This window comes from Nipponia nippon, unplaced genomic scaffold (assembly GCF_047370975.1).
Source record: "Nipponia nippon isolate SJK-2023a ecotype South Korea unplaced genomic scaffold, ASM4737097v1 scaffold_1, whole genome shotgun sequence".
Classification (NCBI taxonomy): domain Eukaryota; kingdom Metazoa; phylum Chordata; class Aves; order Pelecaniformes; family Threskiornithidae; genus Nipponia; species Nipponia nippon.
The window spans coordinates 54,039,906-54,053,270 of NW_028262290.1; the positions used below are offsets into that span (position 1 = coordinate 54,039,906).

General features: G+C 40.8%; 1 protein-coding gene across 8 annotated transcripts in view; it reads right to left on the reverse strand.

The window, feature by feature from the left end:
* The window catches only part of DLGAP1 (DLG associated protein 1), a 430,969-nt gene that overhangs the window by 93,576 nt on the left and 324,028 nt on the right, over positions 1 to 13,365 (reverse strand). For all 8 annotated transcript variants that reach the window (XM_087755762.1, XM_087755742.1, XM_087755734.1 and 5 more), the window contains 2 exons: positions 7,599 to 7,776; positions 4,846 to 5,086 (listed from right to left, as the gene is read on the reverse strand). In XM_087755762.1, the coding sequence (XP_087611888.1) occupies positions 4,846 to 5,086; positions 7,599 to 7,776 (419 nt within the window). The remainder of the gene's footprint in view (positions 1 to 4,845; positions 5,087 to 7,598; positions 7,777 to 13,365) is intronic.

Below are 13,365 nucleotides of genomic sequence, written 5' to 3' on the forward strand. Positions count from 1 at the left end.
CATGGTGGTTTTTTGGTGTGATCTGGAGCTTAACATTCATAAGGCTGACTTCTGGGACAGACGAAACGGAACTTGCTCCAGCTACAGTCAGATGCCTCTGAAATTGGAAACAGTGTTCTCCTCCAAGGTCAGCTCCTCATTAGTAAAGGAAAACATTTTTAAGTGCTGGTTTAAGCAATTTGATAGCGGATCCAAAGGCAGACTGCATTTCATGATTACTCAAGGAAACAGAGGAAATGAACCATGTAAATTCTTTGTCAAACAGTTTTCTACACTATTCAAATCTATTTTAAGGTTCAACATCTGCATGAAGGCCTTAACTTAGTTATATTTCTTCAGACCTTCTGTGGAAATATCTTAATTTTGGTACAGATCCAGAAACCAATCCTAGCTTTAACTGGAAATCAAATTTGAAATTCTAATTCCTTGTTTCTTTTTGGACAGAACAGTCTCTGAAAGGACAGCTCTGAGGAGTCCAAAAGAGCTTGGACACAGCTGGCATACAGTCAGTTACAGCCTCCTTCTCCACAGGATTTGATTTTATTTTTGAATTCTGCCTGGCACGAGTCTATTTTTAAAGCTGTTCGCATTTTTCTTTCTTTTTTTTTTTTTTTTTTAAGTGGCTGAGCAGGCCCTTAGAGATTTTCCACAAAATACCTGACCCCTCTTGGTCAGATGTTCCAACGAACGGAAGGAAAACAGCTTGCTCAGCTGAAGCACCATAATTAGCATACACTGTGATAACTCTCAGTCCTTCTCTAACCTGCTGGCTACACAGCATGATTTCCTTGGGATTTTTGTTTGTTTTGCTTTGAAGCAGAAGTGTAATATTACTGAGAATCACCAGATGGCATTGCTGCAGATAACTTTGATATTCCTGTTTACCTGACTGTACAGAGGTTAGATATTGAGGAAATACTTATTGCAATCTAGTGCAGAGTTTTTGCTGATGTTACTGCTCCAGCTCCATTACAGAGGTGTTATTTTCAAATTAAACGTATCCAATCTCAATTATATATTTGTATCAACGTGCTAATGCCTGAGCCCTCACAATGTCATAAGATTTGTTTGCAGCAAAGGAATGTGCACGGCTGCACAGGCACAATTTAGAAACACAGACACAAGAAATGTGGGTGAAAGATGTTCTTTAGACTGCTTTAAAATTTCTTTGCTTCTTAATTACTATACCATAATTAAGCTTCAAGCTCATTGAAATGATTTACAGACTTTTAGAAGTGATAAAAGGCTACCTATTTAGTGACTGAATCTGTTGGCTGAAGAGTTTCAGCTACAATGGTTGCATCTGCAAATAACCGGGGATCAAATTATATAATAACTCACACCTCATTAAATTCCTCTGAAGAGACCAAATGACATGGGTGGTAATTTTTAGTGCAGGCTATGGTGTATAACATATGCCAGCACTTCAGAGCTGTTGTAGCTCCCAGCCTGCACAGCCCCGCTCCCAGGGACGGGCTCCGGCTGGCTCAGGGTGCAGTTGCCTCCGCGGGTCTGACCAATGCTGCGTGAGCAAATGCAAGGGTGAATGGACCTTTTCAACTGCTTAGCTTTCAAGGCATGATGAAGTTGTGACGTGGCACTTATTTCCCAAATGTCTCTTATTTCTATATAAAGTGATAAGATCGTATTTTCTGATCTTCATTTCAAAATCCTTCATTTAAAAACAAGGATAAAAATTCATTTTGCATACAAGACTGCCTCATGAACAAAGTACTCACCTCCCAGATACATGCAGAAACTTCACTTTGGTGAGGTTGGGATTTTTTTCCCCACTCACAGTATACCATTTCATCCTGTTGATGAGAACAGGTTTGTGCCTACAGCCCCATTTTCACACTCGGGCTCGGTTTCAGCCAGATGCAGTCACCCCGCAGCATTGCTGTGATAGCACTAAGACCAGCGCAGGCTGCAGAGACCACAAGTTGGGCAGTCACCCGTAGCTGAGCTCTGTGCCACAGCTAGCACATTAGCACTGGATTTATAGTTGGATTGAGCACATCCCCAGGAACCAAACAGCTATGCCAGTAGACATGTATTCCTAATTTCAGAACTAAACCTCCAACACTATGTGGTAAAAGGAAATTAAAACCTGAGGCTGCAACCACTGTAGCATAGGCTAACAGGCAGAGGTAAGTGTAATTTTTGTCCATAGTGCTTGCTTAATATTCTTATCCAGATGCGTTGGAAAGCTGTGGGTCATTGCTCTGGAGGAATAATTTTGAATCCAGTGGACAGACAGCTCTCTTGTCTTTTCCTTCATCATCAAGTAGGCATTTTCCTGGGCTTCCAGCAGTCAAAGAAATTCCCAATATCAGTGTATGATCACAGCTTTGTGCATTAGTGAATGAAAAGCCATGTCCCTGGGGGAATTGCTAATGTTGATGAAAGGAACCTTGCTTGGTTGAACAGGCAGAGGTGTTTTTGGGGCAGGAAGAGACCTTTCTCATTCTGGGATGTTAAATCCGTAGTTTAGATCATAACTGCCCTTATGTCTCCCACAAAAGCATTTGAAACATCACCTCAGTGGTGATAAATCTGAGATACCGTTCGTTCTTCACATCTGCCTAGCTGTTGTGCCATTTCCCATTTTATTGAAGCAGATATTAATAGAAACCATCAACAATACCTTTCATGTTACTTCTCTTCTGTGAGCCAGCCACAGGCAACAGCAAGGTCGTCAATATAGATGCTTTTGGATGGAATTAATTCTCTAGCTCTAATCCTCATTAAACGGATAGTGGTATGTAAGTCAGGTAGTAAAAGAGACAAATTGTCTGAAATGCTACCAGTGCAAGGGATGGGCCCTTGGGAACCCCAGAATTAAAAAATGAGAAAGATAAGTCAGTAAAATTCCTACAGCAGAAAATGGATACCTACAGCAGTTTTTAAATGCTTCTATGGATGTCTAAAGAGCGGGCTGCAAATCATTCCTCTCTCTGCATTTTAAGGGGCTGACTACAGAAGCAGACCCACTGGATTACATTTTTCAATAACACATAGCTTTGTTCATATGATTTTTTAATAAAGCCAGCTACCCAGAGAAGAGATCAGGCCTCTGTCTGTGGTTGTACTAGAAAAAAGGAGCATAAACAAGAGACAGTTTACAATAACGATTTTCCTCTTTCGAGTTTTCCAGTGGTTTTAGCTGGTATATAAAGTCAACCTTCTCCATTTATACACCATCATCCCTAAACACAGGCGCCATTTTTCTAAGTGACAGAAACAACCTCTTATATAAAGATGATTAAAAAATAGTTATTCTCTTCTGGATGACAGTTATTTTTATACAGGAAACATGTTAACAAAGCCATTCTCAAAGAACTGAAAAACCACTCTGGGATACCCAAGGTGATCTAATAAAGGCAAATGCACACTGAAAAATCCCCGAATACTCCCATCCTTCAGCTTTTCCCTCAGAACACATTCGACACAAGCTAATACCATACAATGAAGTAACACATACTTTATGTAAATCATGTCTTTGTGGTGTGGTGCAAACCCTGCGTGCATTGAAGAACTACTTTTATAGCAGAAATGTTGTCAAGTGAATACTATTTCTTAAGGGTTAGTGACTTAGATGAGAATTGCTCTGCAGCATTTGTTAAAAACGCTTTGATGTTTGTGCTGTACTGCCAATGTATTTCCAACAGTACTTAAACTTGTTACTTTTTGAAAAATCATGAATTAAGATGAACATTTTTGGTAAAAGGATTGAAAGTGTCCTTTGATGGCATAAACCAATTGCCAAGTGGCTTTAAAAAAGACTGGAGTGAGAGATAAGGAACTTACAAGGTATAAACAACTGCACCTGTGAGATAACACACAAAAAGGCAAAAGTTTAAAGTATGGAAAACAGAAATTAAAGAAACGGGAAAAGAGAGAGTAGGTACAGTGAAATATATATAATAGTTAATATTAGTCATGAATATGAATAGTACATGAATAGTAAATGAAGCTTGTGTAAAGCAGTGGAATGGATGGAGAGAAGTCAAAAGAAAGAGGGCCTCTCTCAGCCTCCCACAGGGAAGAGCACACACACGTAATGGTTCCTGCCTCTCGCTTTCCTGAATGAGAGAGGCAGATTTGGATTTTGGTTTCTGACTTGCTTTGTCTTCCCCTTAAGCACTAATTTTGGTGACAGAATCTGGAGTTCATCATGGTTATTTCCAAAAGAAAAACAACCTCAAACATTAAAAGGAGCATTTGTAAGTCTCACATTTAGATCGAAATCTCTCTCTCTTGAAAGGCTTGAATAGTTTGAACTGCAGAAGGAATAACAGCAGGATGTGAATATGCATGTTTTGACCTGCAGACCTCTTCTTCCCTTCTTCATTCCCACCTCTGAGATATGGCCTAGAGAGCTGTAACAGTCTCTCCAAGCCATTAAACAACACATCCAATAACTTGCAACTTTTAGAAAAGACAAAGATCACCTCGTCTTTCTAGAAAAACTCAGCAGAGGGACCCTCCTCTGCTGGTAAGAGCCAGCAAAGCTGCTAACCCAGAGCTGCCTTGTTCAGCCTTGCCAAATTGTGATTGCTCTTTTGGGAAGGCAAGTGAGAGGAGACACGACCTTGGACTTCCCTTCTATGTACTTTCAGCCCAGAATAAATTAGCTTGGACGTAGGAGGCACCACAACTGCATCAGCCTTCATCTGTCCATAGTTTTAGGCTGATTAGTCTGTCCAGCTCCCTGGTGAAACACAGACCCTCTTATGGGCTTGGTGTCTGACAGAGAAGAGCTCATTGTTGATCTGATGGACCTGCACAGAAAGGCACCTTCCCTTTCTGCCACCCCTCTGGATTTCCCTTTTTGTTACTCACCGGTACTGCTCTGGATGGTCCTCACCGTGGTGGTTGTACGTGGGGGAGATGAGGACCGCAGCGATATGCACTCGTCATCCTGGGAACAGCCCTTCTCAATGGCTCTGACGTAGCTGTGGCTCCTCATGCGGAAGCAGCCCGGCATGGGCAGGTCCAGTGCCTCCACTGCCTGAGACTCGAGTTCACTGAACACCGACTCGCAGACGGATTCAAACTGACCGTTCACCTCCATCTCGCTCACCTGCAGGCAAAGACCAGGTGCTTTCAGTACATCCCATACACCAGCCTACCCAGTACAAACATGCACAAGCTACACTGGCACAATGGCCAACATCTCTTAGAAGATCCCTTCACACATGAAGAACAGGTGAATGACATATAAACATGTACCATTTTAGAAAGCAACAATTGTTAAGAGAAAAAAATAATGTACAAAAAGGGGAGACAGAGGCTTTAGGCAGAGATTCAGCAGAGTTTAGGCTCTTGGTTCCTGCCGAGACTGGTGGGAAGCTGGGAGTCCTCATAGCAGCATCTGGTTTATCTCACCCTGGGGCCATGTCAGATGCTGAACCTCTGGCCATTATGACCATTACATTGAAAAACAAAAATCACTCTTTCTTTGGGGGTTGAGGAAAAAAAAAGGTCAGCTTAACCCTAGTACACAACCAATGCAACCCACAGGCAATCAGAGTGATAAACCTGAGGGGCTGAGAAGCTCGAAGGTAGAAGTGGTAACAAACAGTTGGGAAGAGGAGGCTGATAAGGGAACCAGCTTTGTTGCAGAGGAAAAATGTTTGTATAACTACATCTGTGGGCTGACTCCTTTGGTTGAGAGCGAGAGATGCAAGGGAATCCTTAGACCCTTTTTGGAGCAGACACTAGGTGGTGACAAAGACTTGCACTCATGCAGGTTAAAGAACATTCAAAAGCATGTGGCCTCACTGCAGGTCTTACAAACCTGGAAACCATTTACCTGGGCTTAATTATTAATGGATGTTCATGTTTCTAAACTGAGAATAGAGCCCTGAGCTTGGCATTAAAGCACAATAATTACCACTGTAGGAAACATGTACATGGAAACCATCACTTGAAGATTTTATTAGTTTTCAAGCATGCAAAAGGCCAAGATTTCAAGAGAAGATAAGATTGTGTTAGGCTGGTGGAAAACAACATTAGAAATTCTTTTCCAGGATGAATTTTACCAAGGAAAATATTATGCTGAGTATTTGTATAAATAAATGAAAAGGGAAATCTCAAAGAGTAGAACATATTTTTTCAAAGGGAAACTGCTTAAAAGAGCATGGAAGTGTAGTGGATAGTACATCATAAAGAACAATCCTACAATGGTGGAAAATAGCCATAAACCCCAATAAATATCTCTGATTTTTTTTTTTTTTAAAAACAAACAAGTTCTTCATATTGGCAAATAATACTCACTCTTTGGTGGATAGCTTTGTATAAGTACTAGGTGCCCAGCTAAATAAGTAACCTAACCCAGTGTTCCTATAGTTGCCTCTGAGACCTGAATTTCAGTGCTGTTTCCTCCTAGATACATCCTGATCCTCTTTCTAGAGCATCAGCCCATACCCTGTGCAAAGTGCCTCACTATAAAATACACAGGTGAATACTCGGAGGTTGCAATGCCCAAATACAGAACACCGCAGAAATTCAAACTACAGCTCCATTCTGAATGGCACATATATTTGTTACAGCCACAGCTGAACTCCTGGCATCAATGATGTCACGTGGTTTTTTTGACATTGCAGTGACTTGACATGCCGATAATAAGGGGCCAGTAATAAGTAATAATGCCAATAATAAGGCACCACAAATCCCTCCCTGCTGCACTTCTGGACTAGTGTAAGAAAATTCTTTTATCCAAGTGATTTATCCAAATGATCCACTTAAACAAACAAGCCAAAAATCATACCAAGGAGCTACAGGATTTAGCAGATGAACTACTGGCCTGCTGCCCTGTGGAGTGCTGGCACTTTTGCATTTCTTTCAGGCTCTCCCCTGACCAATTCAACTGTACAAGCATGTTATATGCAAGGACAAGCTATTTTATGATGTTAAAACTCATAAACTGAATGTGTCACAGCGGCCTTTATTTTTTTTGTAGTTTAGAATGAGCATGAAGAGATCTTACAGAATTTCAGGGCAATAATACCTTTGCACTTAATATATTATACTGCAACATTTGTAAGTATAAGTGACAAGTTTAGAGGTGCATGGGGTTAAAAATGTATACAATAGCATAAAGAAAGCTTTAAAAATTTTGATAAAATACTAATAAAATTGTGAAATACAAAATACTATGGACTTAATTTTCCTTTAGCATCTCACTCAGCATGTGAACGTGGGTTTTTTTTTTTTTTTGGAGGCATTCCAAAAAATTTGATTTCAGGTACTAAGCACAAGATCCTTAAGAGAACCCTGTTTAAAGACACTGTTGATGAGCAGCTGCTTTTGGAAAAGAAAAATAAAAAATTAGACTGCTCCTTCAAACAAATTGCATGTTGTGCCACTCATCCATCTGCAAAGGGCAGGTTATAGCATTATCAGATGTTACCCTCTCAAAAACAAGACTGTGTGAAAACATTTCTATTTTCTCTAAAAATGTTTTTAAAATGTGTGGCACGCAACAGCCTGATTTTACTTAAAACAAAATCAAGTTTCTTCTATTGCAAGGGCTCAGCCGGTGTCCAGCATGGCGGCTGCTCTCCAGGCCACTGCGGGTGTGTGTCACCCACCTGACTGATGGTGCTCATGGCTCTCATGTAGCTCTCGTTGCGGGAGCGGAACTTGGGGGACGTCAGCAGCCCTGCGGGGTCCAGGCTGTCCAGGCTCCTGTTGATGGAGACTTCGCTCACTGCCCTCAGGTAACTGTGGCTCCGGATCTGAAGCTTTGGCGAGTGTTCACTGGATATCCTGGGAGGTTTGGGAAAAAAGAAGAAAAGAAAATAGATATTTTGTCAAATGTAGATGCCCTCACCAGGACTGGGGTAAAGAAAGGAGAGGCCCAATAGTAAGATTGGCTGCATGATCCTAAACACATCAGCTGAACACGCACTTCTTGAAATGCAGTTTGTAGGAACTCTAAAGCGTCCCTCTGAAGCATTGTTACTCTGCAAAAACCTGGTGCTGATGAGACCTGCTGGTGCTGTGACTTTGACACCCACGTATGTACCCATGTAAAGGGGCTGCTTCTCATGGAGCTTTCAAGGCTGTATAGACAAATGGGGTAGGTAGATCATACACAACATGCAAATACACTCATAGTACATCTTAACCTGGGAAATCATTCCAAGAACTTGGAGCACCTGGTAAGGTTTGATGTGCTTTAAATTTTATTTTATTCCTGGCTTAAGCTGAAAGTTGAGAAAATATAGGCTAAGGAAGTAGCTTTACATGATCTGATGTCAAATTAGAAGTTTAAAAACCACAATTGTATTTCTGAAGTGATAACGTTGCCCAGCTTTCCAATACCTGTGACAGATGAGATGCATAAGTAGTCAGAAACAAACAAAAAAATCCCCATAGGTAATGTGCACAAACTGCAGTACTCCTGCCATATGTGCTTAGAGTCAGCTAGCAAAGGTAATAACATGTAGCTACAATTTTCCACCTGCAAGACGTTTTATCCTCTGAAAATGCCAGCTAAGTGCTGTCTTCACAATCTGAGGCATCCTATAAAGTTGTGAGTCACAAAAAGTGATCCATGTCATGCCTCTTATGCAATACAGTTCATTTTGGGGATATTTCTTTTTAAACAATTAATCAATGGATAAAGTATTGAAAGGGTGATTCTTCAATATTTTTATTGAAACATCTTTAATATTCTCCAAGTATTATGAAGAGAACAAATTAAAATATTAATTAAGTTTTCCATTTTTAAATTTAAATCTCGCATGGATGTTTGCAGGTATATGAAAGAAAAATCTGTAACCTAATTACAGGCTTAGTCTTGGTCCCCTAGTCTTTAGAAATACATACACAACTGACCTGAAAGAAGAGAATCCATTTTATGTCTAATTCCTCAAGCATTTGCAGTTATTTTGTATTCAAGTAGCTAACGATGGTAATTAGTATGAGCAATTTCCCAGTGGCATGCACAATTCTGGTAATTGTCAACGTATTTTAGGAGGACAATTCCATTGTGTAATCGCACACCTAAGTAGTTCAGAAACTGGGTCTGTTTCTGAATGGTACAATACTGTAATAAAATCTAGGTCATCTCTACAACACTGTATTCTCTGGCTGCTAATTACCTGCCTAATAAAAATACGTAAACTTATGCTAATTACTCAATATTCCTGACACAAGATGAAGATAAAGCCTCTGCTTGCCATTTGCACTGTGTGTATGGTGCAATACTCATGGCAGCTATATTCATATGCTTTGACTCCTTACACCATTTGATTCCACATGGCAAAAGCAGAAAGCTTTTTAAGACATCATACTTAGTGGTGTTCCAAACTCAAAAAAAGGAAGAGAAAATGATGAAAAAGTGACTGTTACTAGCAGTTAGCTACAACATTTTGATAACTAACACTAACCATGGTACTCTTGGAAAAAAAAAATTCTTGTCTGTTATTTGATAAAAAAATAAAGAAATAAAAAATTAAAAAAGATAAAATAGAATGAATAATTCAACAGACAATTTTTCAGATGCATGTGAGCTACTTCACCACCCTGCAGATCTGTAAACTGATGAGCACTGCCCGAAATGCATTTCTTAAATTAATTCAAAATGTATTTTATGAATATGTTGTGAACAGTTTGCTGCCAATATGTGACATGCAAAATTCAAATATGCTTGATTAGCTGCCAGTTAGTCAAATACGTCACTTGGGGCTGTCGCTCGTCACTGATTAGCTGAGCTCACAAGAAGACTGCAGCACATCACCAAATTCAGTGCACAGATATTGCCAGACAGACATTAGCAAGTGCTGAGGCAGGTGCCCTTTAAAGGTCGGAACCAATATGACAAGATGCAGGTACCCATAGCAGCAAGATTTTGCTGTGGCAGCCAGAGTACAGATCAGATCAGATGCTCCAAGTGTCATGGAAAGCCACCACAAAAGGTATAGAAATTCATTTTATGTATGCATTAGTGTTGCATAACAATGTTTTCCCAATTCTGCTTGAAACAAGGGCATCCATCCATGACAGTAAATGTTTCTCTGTTGTTTCAGATGTGGGTGGTCAGCACAGCTGCCTTCCTTTTCTGGCTAGTTTTGTTCCTGACTATATGACTGGCCAGTTTGGCACATACCTGGAGCTGTATTTTACTGGTGGCCACTGATCTTAGCCTGTGCGTACCTCCCATCTGTTGTGTAAAACAGACTAGGATATTGGCAGCTGTTGGAGGAGGTGGTTCCTTGCTGACTGATTGCTACAATCACTGTTTCACTAGATATAGTGATGGGGGGGAAAAAAAAAGAAAGAAGATTTAAAGCATAGACAAAAAAACATCTGAAGGCTTGCATTTATAATGATTACTACTGCTTTTATAGCTGTGTAATAAATTGTCACTATATTCTACAGCACACTTTAATGAACAGCTGAAATGCCACTGAAAATTTTGAAAACATTCCATTTAGGAATAAATCTGGCTGTGTATGACAGGGGAAGATCTTAATGTCTAATTTGTTTTCTCAGAGTTACTATTACCAGTAACCTGTATATGAAAATACTCTTTTCTTCCTCAAGGGTTCAACTCCATCTTCTATTTATTCTGCATTACCTAAACTTCTGTTCGTGCCATCATGACTTCCACAACTAAGCATGACAGACAAGGGATGGAGACTTTGGGACAGCTCTTTGGCCAATACAAAACAGTCTGTTAGCTCCACTCACTGCATTGGATATATTAATTGGCAGGAGGAGGATGTGAATTATTAAAGATCTTGAACAAGCTCCTCAAGCATGCTGCATCATTTCTGTGCTGCAGTGCCCGCTGGTGTGACATGGGACAAGCGCTGCAAGGTAGTCCTGAACTCAGTACCAGATCCCTTTCAGAGGGGCTTATACACAGCTCATTCTTACTGCTATGGTAAAAGGGAGATTTTGCCTGGGAGGCTTCTAGTCCCTTTTGGATACATAATGTGATGATGTTGGTTGAAGCAGCATTCAAGGAGCTTGCAGCGGTCATGCAGAGCCAGGCGTGCTTTGGGGCTGGGCTGTCCCCTAAGGAAACACGCTGCATTCACAGGTGGCAGGTCTCCAAACCGGCTGCACCATCCTTCTTCCCCATACTGCTGCCCTTGCCCCAGGCCTCATACCGAAGGATGGGAGCACAGCCACAAGGGCAACATGCCGATAGTGCACTGGGCGGGAGGAGTAGCACTGCTAGATGTACTTCCCAAGAACCAGAGCAAGAGGCAACAGGAGAAGATGAGGGCTTTGGGTTTCTGCCACTCTGCTGGCTGCCATTGCAGGTGTCCCAAGGGGACTGACCAGAAAAGGAGCCAGTCCTGTGCTGAGGTGTGTGGAAATGGAGTCTGCCAAGTCCTGGTGGAGAAATAAAGGCTCCCCTGCATAAAGTAAGTCAAATGCCTCTGATCCACACCGTGCCTCAGGGACGATTGAGGCACCACGCCTGTGAGGGCAAAATGCTACTGAAAGCCTGTGAGGGGCTCTGAGAAGCAGGAGAGTGTTCATTTAAGCAAAAAACGCATTTTAGCGAAGCATCTAAAACAGAAGATCATGTAGGTGTGTAAAGGAAATCTTTAAGCTACCTTTGCATACTGCCCTTTGGTTTCTGCTCTGTACCTTTCAGACATACTGAGAGTGATTCTCTTGTTTTCATTCAAATATAGAAGTGAAAAGATTTAAAATGCACACACCTAATCACCCCATCACTATTGCAACATGCATGTTAATAAATACTTTTAACCAACTGTTACAGATGTGTTTGTATTTACACAGTCTTAATTCAGTCAGAAACACATTTTGGTCCCTAGTTTGCTTAACTGACTATTTGCAGAGTAAGGAGTTGGTTAGCATAGGTAAGCATGGGAGGTGCTAGGCTTAGCTGTTTTGCTCTGGTTTGTACAGGGAAGTCTGAGACAGAGGCAGGAAATAGTCTTAGCCTAGTGCCTGGCTCAGATGATGGTCCAGGATGAATGAAGGGGGAAGGAAAGCTATACACTGTCTTTACATACTGCCTTGTCATTTCTGACTTGTATATGCTGGCCATAATTTAGTTCACTCAAACACATAGTAAAGCATTTAAAATGCAGTGTTAGCAGATTAAAAGTGAAATAGCTTTGCATATATTCCTGGAAGAGTTCTTTTGCCTTCCAAATGGCTTTCAAATGCCAACGAGAAGTTAGACAACAGGGATTTACAAGAACAGGCAAGTTTAGTTTCAAATATTTCCTTTTAATTTAGGAAAACACAATGCATTCTCTTGTATACGTGCTTTTTATGAAAAATACTTTCATTTATTACATTTCATTTCTGAATGAAAAAAGGGAGAGACAAGACTGATGATGGCTGCTTTCCTTCCCCTTTAGGTTAGACACCCTATAAAAAAGTGTTACAGTGAAAAATAGTCCTAAGACTGTATTGTCTTCTGCAAGTTCAGCATTCAGATTCATAGCACAAAGCAGAGTGTTGTGCCAGATGGGTACTGTGCTATGCCAACAGAAAATGACAAAGCAGAATAAAGTGAAAGTCCAGAAACATGTCCTGAATACTTCTGTAAGCCAGCAGAGGATTGTGCTAAAATTTGCCTTCAAACAAACAGAAATCCCCAATAACACACCACACACAACCCAAACCCAAGAAAAAATAAACCTCAAAACCACTACTGCTAAATATCCCAGCTCTCATTTTTGTAGCCCACAATGGACAGCTTAGCTCCCTAGTGCTTAATTATCCTAGGCTGAATCCCCCAGCTCTGACGTGGCTGGTGGGCACATCCAACGTACATTTCTGGGCTTAATTTTATTTGCATTTTAGTGTTGCTAGAAGGTAGAATAATCCACTCCAGTCTGACACAAGGCAAACACCGAAGGACATCAGGGAGGAACATGTACAGAACAAAGTCATTCAAGTGCATCTGTCTGATCCTGGTCATGATATGGGTCGCCAGGCTGGTGTAATTTGATCATGTTGGCACCTATGTTCTGCTGCTTTTTCAGTGCAGCGAACACAAATCTGTCATGCTACTGATGGAGACAAGGGCAGCACACAAACAGTTTTGAGCATTCTTGCCCCTCACCAGGGATTTTTCTGGGTTTTGAAGATCTCCTTTTCTGTTATTCTTTATAATCAAGTGAACTTCCTCATGGGGATTTCCTACATTGAAGCTAAAAAAAAATAATAAAACCTCTCTTCAAATCCTTAGTGTGTTGCTAAAGAGCCAAGTGTGAGAAAGAAAAATCTAAAACTTGGAGACAACCATAAAAAGCTCATCTGCTGAAGAGCAATTCAATGTTATCAGCACAAAATTGGCATCTGCTTCCTTTTGCATTATAAAAGATTCCACTGATCAGACTACAAATTGTC